At 42.4% G+C, this 16293-nt stretch overlaps 4 protein-coding genes across 4 annotated transcripts; 1 reads left to right on the top strand and 3 right to left on the bottom strand.

Annotated features, from left to right (window-relative positions):
* Positions 1-748: 748 nt before the first annotated feature.
* Positions 749-6636, bottom strand: LOC132263225 (inositol polyphosphate-4-phosphatase type I A). Its single transcript, XM_059762885.1, has 7 exons — positions 6471-6636; positions 6206-6336; positions 5834-5914; positions 4933-5292; positions 4715-4869; positions 1429-4385; positions 749-890 (listed from the first exon to the last, which is right to left on the bottom strand). The coding sequence occupies exons 2-7, from the start codon at positions 6318-6320 to the stop codon at positions 758-760; spliced, it is 3801 nt and encodes a 1266-aa protein (XP_059618868.1). The 5' UTR covers positions 6321-6336; positions 6471-6636; the 3' UTR covers positions 749-757.
* A 305-nt stretch (positions 6637-6941) lies between these two features.
* LOC132263227 (ATP-binding cassette sub-family F member 3) lies at positions 6942-9486 on the top strand. The gene is made up of 3 exons (XM_059762887.1): positions 6942-7076; positions 7160-8805; positions 8865-9486. The coding sequence occupies exons 2-3, from the start codon at positions 7245-7247 to the stop codon at positions 9401-9403; spliced, it is 2100 nt and encodes a 699-aa protein (XP_059618870.1). The 5' UTR covers positions 6942-7076; positions 7160-7244; the 3' UTR covers positions 9404-9486.
* LOC132263228 (selenoprotein H-like) lies at positions 9475-10103 on the bottom strand. The gene is made up of 2 exons (XM_059762888.1): positions 10005-10103; positions 9475-9946 (listed from the first exon to the last, which is right to left on the bottom strand). Exons 1-2 carry the CDS (start codon positions 10041-10043, stop codon positions 9602-9604), a joined length of 384 nt encoding a protein of 127 aa, XP_059618871.1. The 5' UTR covers positions 10044-10103; the 3' UTR covers positions 9475-9601.
* Positions 10104-10341: 238 nt separating this feature from the next.
* Positions 10342-15778, bottom strand: LOC132263226 (uncharacterized). Its single transcript, XM_059762886.1, has 8 exons — positions 15408-15778; positions 14644-14760; positions 13717-14093; positions 13515-13655; positions 13219-13458; positions 11222-12956; positions 11068-11165; positions 10342-10994 (listed from the first exon to the last, which is right to left on the bottom strand). The coding sequence occupies exons 2-8, from the start codon at positions 14702-14704 to the stop codon at positions 10641-10643; spliced, it is 3006 nt and encodes a 1001-aa protein (XP_059618869.1). The 5' UTR covers positions 14705-14760; positions 15408-15778; the 3' UTR covers positions 10342-10640.
* Positions 15779-16293: the final 515 nt, after the last annotated feature.

The following is a 16293-nucleotide window of genomic DNA, read 5'->3' as shown; positions in this document are numbered from 1 at the left end:
ATCCTCTTGTAATAATAGATAAAACCAATTTTTATTATTAAAAGGAAAGAAAATGAGTTTTTAGTATTATGATCAATATTTTTAGTTGAGTAGTGCCATTTGGCAAGTGAAATTGGATTTTTCTGTAACATTTTCATTTCATCGTTTTGTCCTTCCTAAATTGCAAGTCTACACAATAAATGTTGTTCACTCTCTCTCTCTCTTTCCCTCTCTTTCTCTCTACTATAAATAGTTTAATCGTGCACCATCACCATTACAAAGTGATATGGTTAAATATTTGTGTAATAACGACGCGTCCCTAATATAAATTATATTTCTTGTAAAATGTAAATAAATAAAAAGAGAGGATATAAGTTTGTAAGAAGGAACTTTTTAAGTGCTGGCGAGCCAAATAACATCTTTTTTCTCATTTTATAAAAAATGTTTTGTTTATCAATTAGGAAAGTAGGACAAAATTACGGATGTGAAAATACTGGAAGATTGTTTATTAGGTAAAAATTACATTTAAAATAAAAAGAAATCGATTCATTAACAAATAAGACTGTCTCTCGCTGTTTTGGCACATTACATTTATCGGCTCTATCATTTCTTTTCTTCTTCTCTTTTTTTTCTAAAACCTGCGTCTTTGGTAAATATTCTTTTCTAAGGATCCAACAAAAATTCTCAATTATGCCGTATTGCTGAATATCGTACGATCTTTCTCTACAAAGAAAAGTATACATAAACTCACCGGAAGCAAGGATGAGTGTCACTCCATCTAAGTCTGCGCTTTGCCATAGCTGCCGGCCGGGGGCCGATAAAGACTGGGCAGAGCCAACACCTGAGGCAGATTGAACGCATATTTCCGCAATCCGATGTTCTTCATCGTGTTGTCCGCTCTTGTTCCCTCACTAAAATACCAACAGAATGCAGAGAAAAAGGTCAATCGATTGATTTGCGCATATGTTGTCCAGCCACGTGCTCTTTTCTGTGCCAATGACTCTTTTAACGAATGCAAATTGATCATACCGTTCCTCCAAGTGATCTTCATTCGACTCCATTAGAGAACAGTCATGAATGGAAAATATAATTTGATGACGTGAAGAAAGCAAATGAGGGGCGACCACAAGTGAAGACGCCGTTCTTTGAAAAATGCCCCCTAAGCAAGACTTAATGACTTTTTAAGGCATACCAATGGAGAAATTATGCCCATTCAGTAATGATAATACTCTTAATACGCGGATCATTACAAAGAGATATTGTGGTATAATTGCGAAATTTTTCCTCATTGCACAATTATGTTCAAGACGTCTATCAATCTCACCTCAATAGACGACTCAAGGTGACAAAATAACCCTTGGCATTGAGAGAAAATGAGTACAGAAATGTTCAGAGCATGTGAGCTAAATCTAACGTTACAGGATTTAAAGAAAAAAAAGATTAATTCACCTTCGCATTGTGTCCATCACCGTCTGCAGATTCGTGGCTGGCAAATGGAATTCCTGCTGCAGAAGTCGGCATTGCTGGAGCGTGACCGCCATGGCTGTTCGGTCTTTGGCACTTTTGCACGATGTGAATTGTACTCCATGGAGAGCTCTCGTGATATCCTCAGCCAGATGGAGAATCTTCACATTTTTCGATGTGTTCAGCTTCAGCTGATCCTCCATGGCGTTGAGAAGATTCACGACAGTTTGCATTGGCACGTGTGGTTCACTCTTCGTTGGTGTGTCGGGAACGGTGAGATTGAGTTTCTTGTATCTGATGTGATACTGCTTGAGTCTGTCAAAGTTATCCCAGTTACTCCTATGCTGCTCAGCTGTATATCGTAGTGTTTCCGACAGTGTGGCCTTCTCGTTGATGCCGATGTTGAAAAAGACAGGAGTCACCTTGAACGTGGGGCTTTCCTTCGTCGGCAAGGCGCAGTAGACGATCTCGGGCACGGGCAGAAGAACTGTCAGTGACTGCCTAGAGCCCACAATCCGCGGGACAGGCAAGAGTTTGGTATCTCGCTGGATATTGCTTCGGATGAGGGTGAAGCGAACAGCCGAGAGGTCCTCAATGGCCACGCACATATCACCCCACATGTCCGTCTCTGATCCATACAGCGATAGGAGTCCCTCAAAGTATGCCAGAGGTCCCAAATTGCACATCAATTGAATATAATTGTCACTAATCTGAGCGCCCCACAGTTTTCCCATCAATCCCGATACCAGAACTGTCAGTGCTTGAGAGAAGCACACATCTCGACGATACATGATATTCAGGGTGGCCGTAGTTCTCTTCATGTCCTGCTGCAATCTCTGGACAGAATGAATCAGCCTGGCTGTCTTTAGTAACCCATCCATAGCTTGCCTCAATTTCCTCATCGATGGCCTCAGTTCTGACGTCCAATCCGTTGTCATGGACAGATCCAGTCCATCTGTGAACTTATTGCCCTTCTTTACCTTCCTGGTGACCTCTCCAATAGCTTGAGTTAATGCCAAATTCAAATCCTTACTGCAAAGATTCGGAGGCTTGGCTGACACCACCTGAGCCGATGTCTCTGCTTCCTGTGGAACATTTTGCAATCCTGGCTGACTTGTCACCACATCCGGAGGCGTTGCTGTAAAACCAGATCTCTTCACCACACTCTTCGGTTGCCTGAGTCGTACTGCAGGACTACCACAACGTCCACAGAGAAATTTTACCTTGCTCACAAGACACATAACAGATGCTTCGATATTCAACTGTGTAAGATCCAGTGGTTCAGGTTCCTCCGTAGGACGATAGTAGTTTGCTGAAGGACTAGAACTCATGACTTTAGTGTCCAGGAAAGCGCCATTGTGTCCCAACACGATTGCGGGATTCTCTAACATATATCCATTCTCGTCAAAAGATTCAATTTGTGATTCCTCACTAGGATTCCTTGCCGATGTAGAAATTTCTCCATTGACATCAAAGTGCGTTTCATTGAACTTCAGTTCTGTGTCCATATTACAAGTGACTGGAAGAGAACATGACAGTACTTCCGCCTCAGTTGCAGAATCCTTCTTGGAAGATGCAGCAGTTTCCACAAGAATAGTGGAGATTGTATTTAAGTCCGTTGCCGATGGAGATTTGCCTCTCAGTGCCCCGGTTGGTGTTTTCTTCTTACTGCCCGCTCGTGGCCAAAGATCTGGGGCCGGACCCATTGGTGTGGCAAAATCTTCCAGATCTGGAGACTTAAGATCCAGAGCACCGAGTTGCTGCGTTATCTTTTTAAATGGCGATAAAGGTGTAAGTGTATTATCCGTAGCATCCTCAATAATGCGATGTCGCTCAATAAACTCAAAAGCCTCCTCCACCAAGTTCGGTTCCCAGAGAGTCAACAGAGAACGTGTCTTGGTCATCATTTCATTGCACAATGGAAGCATTCCCTTGGGATTCTTACTCTTCGCCAGCATTAAAAGCTGAGACATAATCTCCACAATTTCCTTTCTCAATTGTTTGATCGCTTGGACAGCGTCATTTGCTGCCTGGACTTTGCATCCATTCTGCAGTTGTTCCATCTTCGACGGTGATTGCTTCAACTGCTGCAACTGCTTGATCAACCCACCAGTCTTTGTCTTCCCGTTGTGCCTCGTAAAAGCACCCACAGTGACAATATCCAACACCCCGGATCGCTTCAAAGTCTCATTGTGCGCCCACAATCGCTGCAGATGGAGATTCACCGGAGCAAACTCCAAAGATTCATCGCCTTTGTGACTCGATGGCTTGAAGAATTTCCCTGTACGTTGTTGTAGATTCTGCTTGGCCTGAGAATAGTCCTTCAGCAGTCGCAAATGCTTATCCAGTAAATCCATTTGCTTATTCCTCCACTCACCCCCAAGTTCTCCCATGCCTGAGATCTCTTGTAGCAACTCTTTCTCTCTCAGAATCCAAATCGACAGCAGCTGCTGCGGCAATAGAAAGCACAGCTGACTCTCCATCATCATTTCATGCACTGTGATGTCTCCGCCAAGTCCAGATTGCAGCCGGTAAGTGTGGATGATAGGATTTGTGTATACTAGAGACAGTTTCCCCTGTGGCGGCACGAAGAGTTTCACTCCCAACTTTGGTGGCAGTGACTGAGATCTCCGGTGACCCATTGACTGATGCTCAGCTGCCTTGGCTGGTGATCTCGATGTGGAAACCTTTTTGTCCTGATCAGGACTCCATGATAGAATTGTAATGAATCCCGCATTGCCCGTGTTGGATCTAAAGGGAATCCTGAGCCTTGTAGTGTCTTGAATCACACCCAGTGCGATCTCAGCTGTGCCCAATGGAACTGCCGTCTGAGACACCTTCTCCCGGACATCGTAAGCCGTGAAGCGTATCTGAGATGATGGACTGAGTCCGTCAGAGGCGCGAAATGTAATGGTGCAGAGGAATTGAGGGTTTGATGACCTCTGGAAAAAAAACAGGTATAATACCAATGAACTTGGAATTTATAAATACACGCATCATAAAGGCCGGCCTTTATTGCATAATCGTCAAAGTGAATTTGAAATATGAGCGATTTTGGAATAAGATTACGACAATACCGGTTTGCTTTTGAACTAAGTAATTACGTAAAAAGCCTAAGAGAATGTTCTCCATAAAAGAATTTGTCGTAAAATTTCAAGTGTTTTAGGTAATGCTCGTTTACTAAAAAATTCTATGAATTCGATAATACTGCACTCAGTGCAGTGTACTGTAAAATATACTATCGTGAAGATTGCAGTAAATTATGTCTCACCTCAATCACTTCTGTCCGTCCATATTTAATCCATCCCAATCGATTGGATGTGGTAACTTGGACAACGACCGACGGATTTGGTGGCCTGCCATTGCCATCGCAGAGAAGATTGTCGCACATGATTGCAGACTCACAGAGAGGTACCTCGTTGATGTCTGAAAGAGAAACCAAAGCCATGAGTTTCTTGCAATTTCACACGTCAGAATTCCAATTTTCACCGATTTCTCTTCCATTCTGCAACCGTAGCATGTCAACGTCGAGGTCATGAATGTTCCCGCGCTTCCGTTCTATTTTCTCCATCAATACCTGAAGCTGCCTCCTCAACTCCCCATAGCTTGCCATCTGGATTGCACGCGTCCAATCCAGACGCTCAGCCTCTGAATTTGTAGCGATTCTCTGCGTCAAGCCATCCTCAAACTCAATGTAGAACGCAAATCCGTCCGACTCTCGAGCATCGCTGTAGATCGTGGCCTTGCACTTCTCCAGAACAATGACGCCCTGTGGCTCAGAGAACTGATCGCTGGTCTTGAAGTAAAACAGCAAATTTCCACGCAAGCGACACCAACGCTCCGTGCTCACTGGAAGGGTGAACAAAGGAATGGTATTAATGCATTTGCAATCGTGGGATGGCTCAATTTGCAAGCTGAGAAACGACAGAGAAAATATAATTGTAACTACTGAGAAGCAGAAGGTGGACTTGAAAGGCACATCAAGGTGAATCTACGCTACCTCTTCACTCTCGCACTCAACAATTAAACCAATTCACGCAATGTTTTTGCATCGTTCTGTGTAAATTTTGTTATTGTTAGTTTTTTGGAATGCATCTTTTTGAAATTTGTCTATTTCTTAGGATTTCAATATACATACAAAGGTGTTTAGTGGGAAAACATTATATCTACAGAACTTTTCTGGCAAACCACAAACCACCCTTCATGTTGGTTAAACGTGAGAATCACAGTCACCAAAGCTCTTCAGCTCTTTCATCAGGACAATTTCTACAATCTGTGAACGTGTGAGCACAATTATGTGGATGTTAGAAAGCATAAATACTAAAGAAATGATAGAGAACAGAAGGGATATAGATATAAATTAAAATTTGGGGGAGAAAAATGATCGAACCTTTGCCGGTGCCACCTATACAACTTAAACTCTTTCGCCTCTTCCACGAACCACGTCTCCCAGGGTCACTTTCCCGATCCCCTGTTGGTATTTGAGCACTCTTTCAATTTAATTTGGCACAATTGTGAAGAAAACATAAACATGAAAGGAAAGAGAAGGTAACAAAATGATCGGGACAGGCGCGCCTGGCGAATAAGCTGCCGCCCTATTTACAAATCAATGCGTGGTCAAACATATTGTGTAAATAGGAGGAATGGTAAAATATGATTTGGTGTGCAAATATGAGATTTATTCTCCTGGACACTCATGCCAAAAACATTAGTCACGACTTGGCCCAGCCTTCAGAGACTCTGCGGTGGTCCAGAACAGTACCTTCAGTGCGGCGAAAGAAGCCTTCCCTGTCTGTGAACCACACAAGTCCCTCCTTCTCGAATTTATTACTAGGCTGCGTGGCCAACGTTGTCAGCTCCAGTTTGTTGAACCTCATCCTCTTGGCACAGTTTCTGCAAACGACACAAACCTCACTGTAAGACATCCGGAAGAAGAGTCCAGCGCCCTTGTGACCCAAATATAGACGAACAATTTATTGGGCACTGGGTGTCTCTTCGATTGATTCCTTTTTCACATGGATATTTACCATCAAATCCACACACAGAAACGATATTCAGTGATTTAACGGCACGCACATGACATCAAATTGCTTTTAACATCACTTTTGAGCGGGATTTTTCAGCTTTTTACTGCATAATATGCAGATTTTCAGCCACACTCCCTCGACGCCCAAATCTTCCCAACACATCAAATGACAACTCGAGTTCCTTCTCACCTCAGAGTGGCGCCTCATGTGGGCAAGTACTAAAACGTTATTACACTGTTCGATGTGAGGCTGAATGAGCTTTTGGGATTGTATCCTGATAATGTACTTATATGATGCAATAGTAACTCTCTTTCATTATTATTTCATTCATTTCAATTGCTCATTTGAAGATTTCACTCAGTTCTTAGCCAAAAAGTGTGCAAACAACAATGTTATCTGGAGGCTAAACTGTGTACCAACGGGCATTTTGAAAGTGTTGTAAAAAATCTCCTCGTGGCATTTCGTCAGTTTGGTAAGAAATTGTCACGATCGTGATTGCATGTGAATTTGTAGGATAAAAATTATCAATTTTCTAGCTACATTTTTCTATTTATTGTGTGTTGAAATATTTCTCGTATTTATTAGTACCCAAATACCCGAAAAGCGGTAAGTTTTTGTATATTTCTTGGCAAGAAAAAGCACGTTGAAAATGCGTCCGGAAGTGTCATTGATCTCTGCCCACTTTTCAGGTATCTTTCCATTACTACCAGACGGATGATGATTAATTGTTTGACCGATATCTAAAGGAATTTCACAAGATAGAGAAATAGCAAAATGGGGAGTTACAAGGAGATCCTCTGCCAGAGATTCCCCCTCATCGATTCCGTTGTAGTGCAGTACGTAGAAGAAGTGATGGAGGGCAATGATGACTTCGCCACCGGGAGTGATGTCTACGATGCTGTGGGAGAGGTGTTGCACGAGCTGGCGCGGGATAAGTCCGAGGACGACATCAGGGAGATCTGCCAGCTGCTGTACAACAAGGTGTCTCTGTCCGGAGGCAATGCCTATCAGGGCAGCGAGAAGAAGATTCTGGATGCACCGGTGCAACTGGAAGAGATGGCCAATAGGGACATTGACACAATGAAGGACATTAACAGCATATGGATGATTGAGAAGGGCGCTGGGAATATGAAAGTGAATGCGAGAAAGTTGGAGAAAGCCGAGGCGAAGTTGCAGCAGAAGCAGGAGAAGCGCCAAGACTCAAAGCCCGCTAAACCACCACCTGTAGAACTAATGACAGCCTCTGCATCTCAAATGATTAGTAAGAAAGACAACAAGTTGGCGGCAAAGGGTGTGGGCAGGAATATGGACTTTAAAATTGAGAACTTTGACATTTCCTTCGGTGATAAAGTCCTTCTTGTGAATGCCGACTTAAATCTGGCCGCCGGCAGGCGATATGGCCTTGTGGGGAGGAATGGCTTGGGTAAAACCACACTCTTGAGAATGATTTCCAGTGGACAACTACAAATCCCGCCTCATATTACTGTTCTCCATGTGGAACAAGAAGTCGTTGGCGATGACACTCTGGCGCTAGATAGTGTTCTAGAGCAGGACACGGTCCGAACGAATTTGTTGAGAAGAGAGAAGGAATTATTGGCTACAGAGGCTACAGAAGAGTTGGCGGACATTTACCGGCAATTGCAGGAAATTGAGGCAGACAAGGCGCCGGCCAAAGCATCAGTAATCCTCAGTGGTTTAGGGTTCACGAAAGAGATGCAGATTGCAGCCACGAAAACTTTCTCGGGAGGTTGGAGAATGCGTCTGGCTTTGGCTAGGGCACTGTTTTCCACACCAGATCTTCTTCTCTTGGACGAGCCGACGAACATGTTGGATATTAAGGCGATTATCTGGCTGGAGAATTATCTCCAGACCTGGCCAAACACTCTCATTGTGGTTTCCCATGACAGGAACTTCCTGGACACGGTGCCCACGGACATTCTCTACCTCCATAGCCAACGAATTGACCCCTACAAGGGGAACTATGAGCAGTTTGAGAAGACCAAGACGGAGAAGTACAAAGCCCAGAAGAGAGAATACGATGCCCAGATGGCCAACAGGGCTCATGTACAGGAGTTTATTGATCGATTCCGTTATAATGCCAATCGCGCAGCCAGTGTGCAGTCCAAGATCAAGATGCTGGAGAAGTTGCCAGAGTTGCAGCCGGTGGAGAAGGAACCAGAGACGGTGATTAAGCTACCCGATGTGGAGCCTCTGAATCCGCCAATTCTCATGCTGACAGACGTGGCGTTTGCCTACGATAGACCTATCTTCAAGTGTCTGAATCTAAATGCCGATCTTCAGTCCCGGATATGTATTGTGGGCGAGAATGGAGCTGGTGAGTCTGGTGAATTGCAGAAATTCAGAGTCTCTTTTTTCATCATTTGTTCTTTCCAGGTAAAACAACTCTGTTGAAGATTATTATTGGCACTCTGGATGCAACATCTGGCATTGTTTTCACAAATCGCAATCTCAAGTTCGGCTACTTCTCTCAGCACCATGTGGATCAGCTAGAGATGAATCTGTGCTGTGTGGAAGTGTTGCAGAAGGACTTTCCGGGAAAACCAGTGGAGGAATATCGTCGACAGTTGGGCAGTTTTGGCATTTCCGGCGACCTAGCCTTGCAGTCCGTGGCAAGTTTGTCTGGTGGACAAAAATCCCGAGTGGCTTTCGCGAAGATCTGCATGGCCAATCCCAATTTCTTGATTCTCGACGAGCCCACCAATCACTTGGACATCGAGACCATCGATGCCCTAGGAAAAGCACTCAATGTTTTTCAAGGCGGAGTCATTCTGGTTTCTCACGACGCTCGCCTGATCAAGATGGTCTCGCGAGAGTTGTGGGTGTGCGGCAATCAGGATGTGAAGACCGTAGAGGGAGGCTTCGAGGAGTACAGAAAAATCGTGCTGAAGGAACTCGAGGCAGCAGCCAGTTAAATGCTGAGTATGTCAAATGTAAATATCCTTACAATTGTCTATATGAACCCCTCTTTTTGCATAAAGTCACGTGATTAGAACAAGATGTTTATTAAGACGCCCAATTCCATAGATTAACCTTCAGATTGAGGGCATTGCCGATGGCAATTTGCCCCTCACTCGTCACAAGAATCACCCAGAATTGGCCCCTAAAAACCTCTATTTTAAAGCTTCTTCAATGGAAGGCACAAGATTAGCGGGCTCGGGGAACTTATTCTTCCGAGGCGGGCCCTTCTTGAGTCCAGTCCACACCCGAATTTCCTTCGCAATTTCTTCACCCGTCTTCCGAACGTAGATTTCAAATGATCCACGAGCGCCCACTTTAAGCTCCTGCTCCAGCTTCAGTTCTGGCAGAAGGTCACACAAATCCTCGAAGATTTGTATAGCCTTCCTCTTGAACACTCGTCAAGACAAGCAGTACTCAATCCGGATGATGCCATCGCAGTCTCCGGAAACCCTCGCTTTCTTGGAAGCACTCGAAGCACCTTCAGCTGCAGGTTCAGCCTGTGACGAAATTTAACGCTATTATTCTGCATAACTGGGAATTAGCTATTGCACTTGCCTCTGATTTGGTTGGAGCCTTTCTCTTCTTGGGAGGCATTTTTCTCGGTAAAAGCCACAGGAAGAGGATTTGCGCGCTGTCTCTGACAGCTGCACTCGAAGATACAGAACAGCGAATGCGAAGTCGTCGATTGCGTGATGTGAACAGATTTTCAAACATTGGATTCGTTGTGGGAACACTTTTGGGAGTATCCATAAAATAGAGAATTGGAATAAAAGGAATTATTTATTCATTTTCTTACGCTCATTGAACGATCTCGTCGCTGAAATTAAAATTTGTGCGCATACACAAAAATATCAAACATCAGTGAAAAACGGTATTGAAATTTAAATTACAATTAAAATATTTTGATATTTTATTTCCTACTCAATCATCCTAAAAATAATCTATAGGTGTTTGGGTTTGATAAAACCTGATTTTCCAAATGACCTAAACAATTTAAAACATATCTAAAATTCTGACTTGATGCAGATTTTATATAAAAAAAATTCTTATAAATTACACAATCATTTGACTTCATTCATACAAAATACTTTGTATAAGATACAATAAAAGGAAGCATAAAAAATATCACATTTCACAGCGGACCATGAAACTGGAAGTAGAAAGTTGCTAGTCTTGCAAGAAATAGTTTTCTCAAAGGAGCCTCGAGAGGATAATCATGGCGGCCGTTCCTAAAAGGATGCTAGCTGTAGTGCGGTGGGCAGATGAGCTTTCATCGTCACTTTCCTCGATTCTTGGGGTGTAATCGGAACAAGTTGGGAAGTTTTGAGGAACCGGAAGCATTTCATCATGCTCTCCGACTTTGAATACCAATGACATTCCGATCTCAGCATGGAATTCTATGTGACAATGGAAGAGCCAGTATCCTGGATTATCTGCCCTGAAGCGAACTATCGTGTATCCACCATCCGGAATAGTTACAGTGTCCTTGATAGGGGCTCCTTTGAGTCTTCTGTAGAGTTTTCCGGATCTGTCTAGCTCTTGAACCTGAAAGAAATGTAAAAAAATTTAATCACTTGAGACGCTTGAGACAACAAATCAATTATTATTTATGACTCACGATTTCAGCTGAGATATTTCCAGCCAGTCTCTCCATGCCGATGACGTGAAAACCGCTGCCGTGCAGGTGAAAGGGATGATTTGCATCATAAGTGACACCTGGAATTCAGTATTGAGTTATTAAACTGCGAGATATGTGTCATTTCTCATCCCACCTTCGTCAATCAATACCATCTCCACAATAGCATTAAGTGGCACTTGAATCACGTGAGTGCACTCGCAGAATTCCGTTTTGCAATTGATCCCCTGGTTAGCGAGAGTGCTGGAGTTGCAGAACTGAGTATCGTCGGCCAAGTGACGGGCGGACAGGAGCGGATATGAGGGCAGTTTCATGGAAATATGATTGAGTTGGGGAGTGTAGACTCTTTGCTGTGTGTGCAGAACCTCATCGAAACCGTAAAGTCCTGGCATATGGAAATTAGTATTATTCTTCCTGTAGAAGTCGTAGTAGATGTAGAATTTGAAATCTGCCTCCTTCTGCAACACTCCATTATCCGGATCACTGTGAGCGGATGTGGTTTCAGCAATCGAGATGGTTGTTCTGTCCTCCATGCCGCGATTGAGTGCATTAAGTTGTCGTCCTGTTCGTACATGATCATAAGTGGGACTGTGTTTGGGTTCCTCCTTGATTGCTCCGTAGTATCGAAGAAGGGCTGCTTGATGAGCTGATGTGAACCTATCGTCACAGTCCATCAAGCCTTTCACTCGAATCCAGTAATTTCCTGGCTTCTCCTTTGCATGCACTACAAAGTCGAATCTCTCCCCAGCGTAACTAACCAGACTATCCACTTCAACAGGTTCTATCTCTGATCCATCTGAAGCAATGACGAGCATTGTATGATTGTCTATAGACAACTCCATTGGACAGTTGAGGAATTCAGCATTAACCATGCGGAATCTGTAGCGATTATCTTTGTTCACATAGTAGATTTGTAGTGGAATTTGCTTAGTTTCGTTAAGGAATTGGTTGTAGTCATCAACTGGAGATCTCTTGTTGCGAACAATAGTTGTGTATCTTTCATGTGCTCCTAATAAGGTCTTCATTGTTGGATCCATGTTGTCTTGAACAAGTTCAAAGTCTGTGTTAGGATCAGTTGTTCCTCTGCTGCTTGCAGTTGTAGTGGTTGTTCTTGGAGTTGTTGCGCGGGTCGTTGTGGGAATATCCGTTGTGAAGGTTGTTGTTTCAGTCTCAACTGGTGGATCTGTGGTGGTTGCTGGAGCTGGAATGGTTGTAGGCCTTACCATTGACGATGAAGCTGCCATGTCCATTCCTCCATCTTCCTCCTCTTGTTTGTGCATTGCTATGGCTTTGTAGTATCTACCACGCCCGTTGATCAAGATGTTCTTAGGTTTGTTATCTCCCACTGAATGGTGATGTGCATTGAACATGGATATTCCTGTGATTGTTGTCCAATCTTGGAGAATAATCATGTGCTCAGGCTTATCGAAATCGTAGAGCTTGAAATGAACATCTAGAGAGGATGGAAGTCTCACGATCAAGGGTCCTAGAGCTCCATCGCCTCGCTGTACTCCAGTGTGAGAGTGCCAGAAGTGAGTTCCGGCGTTATCAGCGTAGAATGTGTATCTGAATGTCTGTTCTTGGGAGATCGGACATTGGGAGATTAAAGGTACTCCATCCATATACGGAGTTCGTCTTTGATGCAATCCATGCCAGTGGATCGTTGTTGTTTCTCCTAGAAGATTGTTCTGCACATCAACAACTATTTTATCTCCTAAACAGACATCAATCATAGGTCCAGGCATTTTTCGGTTGACCACCAAAATACTCCTTCTCGATCCATCGCCTGTGATGCAGTGTGGTCGATCACAGTCTGTTGCGTTGAAAGGACAGTTATAGCAAGCTTTGCTCATGGTTTCGTACCATTCCACCTGTAAAAAATGACAATTTAACTTGCTAATCAGTGTATATTGTCGCATCTATGTGACTTATTCTAGACATAACAATAATCAGACTTGTAAATGGGTTATAAATCATTTTTTATCGCTCTATGTGAATTTTAAAGACCACTTATTCTTTTAAGGTCAGCGTAATTAGAATGAAGCTATTGTTGCAAATACCGCGAATAAATCTCTTAGAATATGATGGTAATTAATTGTTTGGGAATCTTTTTAGAGAACAATTAATACATACAATGAATTTGTATCTGCACGTCATTGGTGCTGATCCATCGATACACTCTCGCTTGCAGGGATGTTGGTCGTATGGATTGTAGTCTTCATCATCTGTTTCTGATCGTTGCTTGGCAGGAAATCCTGCTCCATGCTTGGGATTGCAATATTGGCAGCAGTCTTTCGTGTAAATGTCTCTCTTGTTGCATTTGGGAAGTTTGGGACATTGTTTTGCATATGCTGATACCAAAACTGTATCTTCCTATAATTAATATATTCAGTATGAATATGGCGAAAGAAAACACCGCAATATCTTACCTTCTTGGAGCATTCGTATAGCACACAGCGATCTTCACTCTTCCATGTCTCGCCAACATTGTATAGAGTGTCATTGAATTTGCACTTTGTCTGCACGCACTGACCACAGCATTGGCCTGGTATGAGCTTCAATTCGTATTCCTGTAGAAGAGGAAGAGACCTTTATTGCTGTCTTCACGGCAATTTCATTTCAATGACTCACATTGTTGCAAGTGTGATAACAATATTCCTTGAAAGTCTTCTCCATTGGTTTTCCTTCAGGTCCATAGTCACAGATGTGCTTAGAGCAGGGATCATCGGAGTCCCAGGTGTCGCCCAGGCTTTTCAGAACAGATCTTCCGTCGATTCGAACGACACACTTATCTTTGGGGGGTTTGCAAATGTATTCATCACAGCAGACGCCTTTCCTTATGATTATCTCGTTGAAATCTTCCTTACACGCCACGGGTTTCAGAGGACATCGAGTCTTGTCACAGAGGTCTTTTAAGTTCGCACAGCACTCAACGAGTTCAGCATCGGTACTGGTTGGCTTGTGATAGTAATCCACATGGAGATCGAGACATTTCGAATAATCACAGTCTGGAAAAAAGGAGTCAGAATTCCATGTTGTAATGTGTTTCTAATCGATCGCGACACGCGTGATTAATTTGTCCATCTGCGATGAGGTATTAATTGAAATGTTACCTTGAATAGCTGCACTCATTACTTTTAATTTATTACAATTATTACCTGTGGAACAATGTTCTTCTTCAACACAATCACTCTTCGTTGCTAAGAGGATTTTCTCACGGTTATAAATTACATTTGATGCAAGAGAATAGATAATGCCTCTGCACTTTCAAGAAGTGATTAAACAAAGAAAGAGCCAATAAAAGAGGTTCTGAAGAAGTGCTAGAAATAACACATATTTTCCTAAGATGGTTTGCTGCTTTTTTGATTATTACATTTCTCACCATAGAACTGCTATTTACTCTCTCAAGTGTGATAGCAATTGTGGGGGTATTATTGTTTGTTTACACATGCCGATTACTATCTTATCAAACAGCACAGCGTCATTAAATATATTTTAATTATCTCCAGAGACACGAACTTGCGTTGAACATCGCGAGTAACGATGACTTTGACTCACCTGACACAACCAGTTGAATGAAGTGGAACAGTATCCAGGGTATTGCAAATGATCGTCGCATTTCTCTGCACTTTCTCACAAAGCCTTGATCGTCAAATTTTATCAGTTATGTCACAGCTGGAATGAGGAAAGGGGAAACTATTTGACATGAGTGTGTGAAATGAAAGGGAAAAGCAGCACAATAAACTATGGTGATCTTGGAAATTTTCACGAGTGATCTTCACCCACTGAGGAAATTCATTGATTAGTTGATGATGCCTGGGAATCAGTGTTGAATGCGTAGTGAGAAAAAAGTTAATTTTTCACAATGGAAAACACGCGCGATCACCGACGATCGGCCTTGACATAATGATGCTTTCGAAATATCAATTTTTCTGATGTTTTTTTTGCTGCACTTCAATTGGGCATTTTTCCATCGATCTCTCCATCGAGCACAAATTGGTCATTGCAATTGACCTGATTTCGTGAGGAATTTCAAATTTAATATATTGACATGCAGAAAAGCAATATTTCTGGGCTGATATTGTCACGAATGACTCTTCTTATCACAAATGAACATTGTTGTGCTAGTCTGACTTTACTCAAGGCGGTCATAAAGCGTTGACTCGTGAATTTGAAGGTCCAGACACAATTGAATGATCATTGAGGCACCTTTATGTAATAATAAGGAAGATCACTGGAGGAAACTTCACAATCACAAAATCGGGGTAAACTGATGGAATTTGCAAGCATCTTCTCTTTTTATTTAAAACTCGTTTCTTCACCTTCTGACTTGTTAAGCGGGGACTTCCAGATCACCACAAAAAAAACTTCTCTTTAGTCTCTTCCACTTGTACTAACTTGGCAAAAATACACTTATTTTTCTCCTCGCTAATACTTGTTAATTATTGTACAACTTTTTGCTCACATCATATAATTTGCGTTTTACTTTGCCGAAAAAACAACCACAAATTCAGGTAATTTTGCGCAATGTTGATGAGTATCACTGGAGTTCTGTTATCATGTTGACTCTCCGTTGTCTGCTCGCAAACTGAAGCGCCTGTAGAATTGGCAGCACATTTTAAAACACCTTTCATACGCACTTCAAGTACTCTTTAGCGAACACACGCGCGCTTGAAACTTTATATTTTACAGTATAGAAAGGAAATAGAGAAGAGGTACATATAGTAAATAAGCGAGAAGGAATTTGTGCATTTTTCTAAATTCTATTACTTATAATTTTTGCAGTTGTTGAGTGGTTTTAATGTGGTAGATTTGCTTGATGGCATTTGAAGTATGTAAGGAATCACTGTATAATTCATCTCTGATAACAGGCTTTTTGGTGTCTAACTGAAAAAGTATTCTGCCAAATATAACTTATTATTTGTATGGATTATTTTTTAACATTTGCACTCTTTATATTGACGTGCTGATCATGAAGACAAACCTGGAAATCCAGAAAATGGGTAAAGAATGGCGTGAAAGTGTGGTCACAGCAGCAATGAAATTCAGCAAATTTATCGTCTGGGATGGTTTATAGCATTTTCATGATTTTATATTGATTACTTTGGTGGCTTTTGTGCAGAAACAAGTAACAAATTTGAGTTTGTGATGGCATAAACTGACGCAAGCCAGATTCACATTGAAAGGTCTCTCTCTCTCTTTCTGATT

This window comes from Phlebotomus argentipes, unplaced genomic scaffold, assembly GCF_947086385.1.
Source record: "Phlebotomus argentipes unplaced genomic scaffold, Phlebotomus argentipes genome assembly contig_15, whole genome shotgun sequence".
In the NCBI taxonomy this organism is placed as follows: Eukaryota; Metazoa; Arthropoda; class Insecta; order Diptera; family Psychodidae; genus Phlebotomus; species Phlebotomus argentipes.
This window is presented reverse-complemented; position numbering and strand designations above follow the sequence as displayed.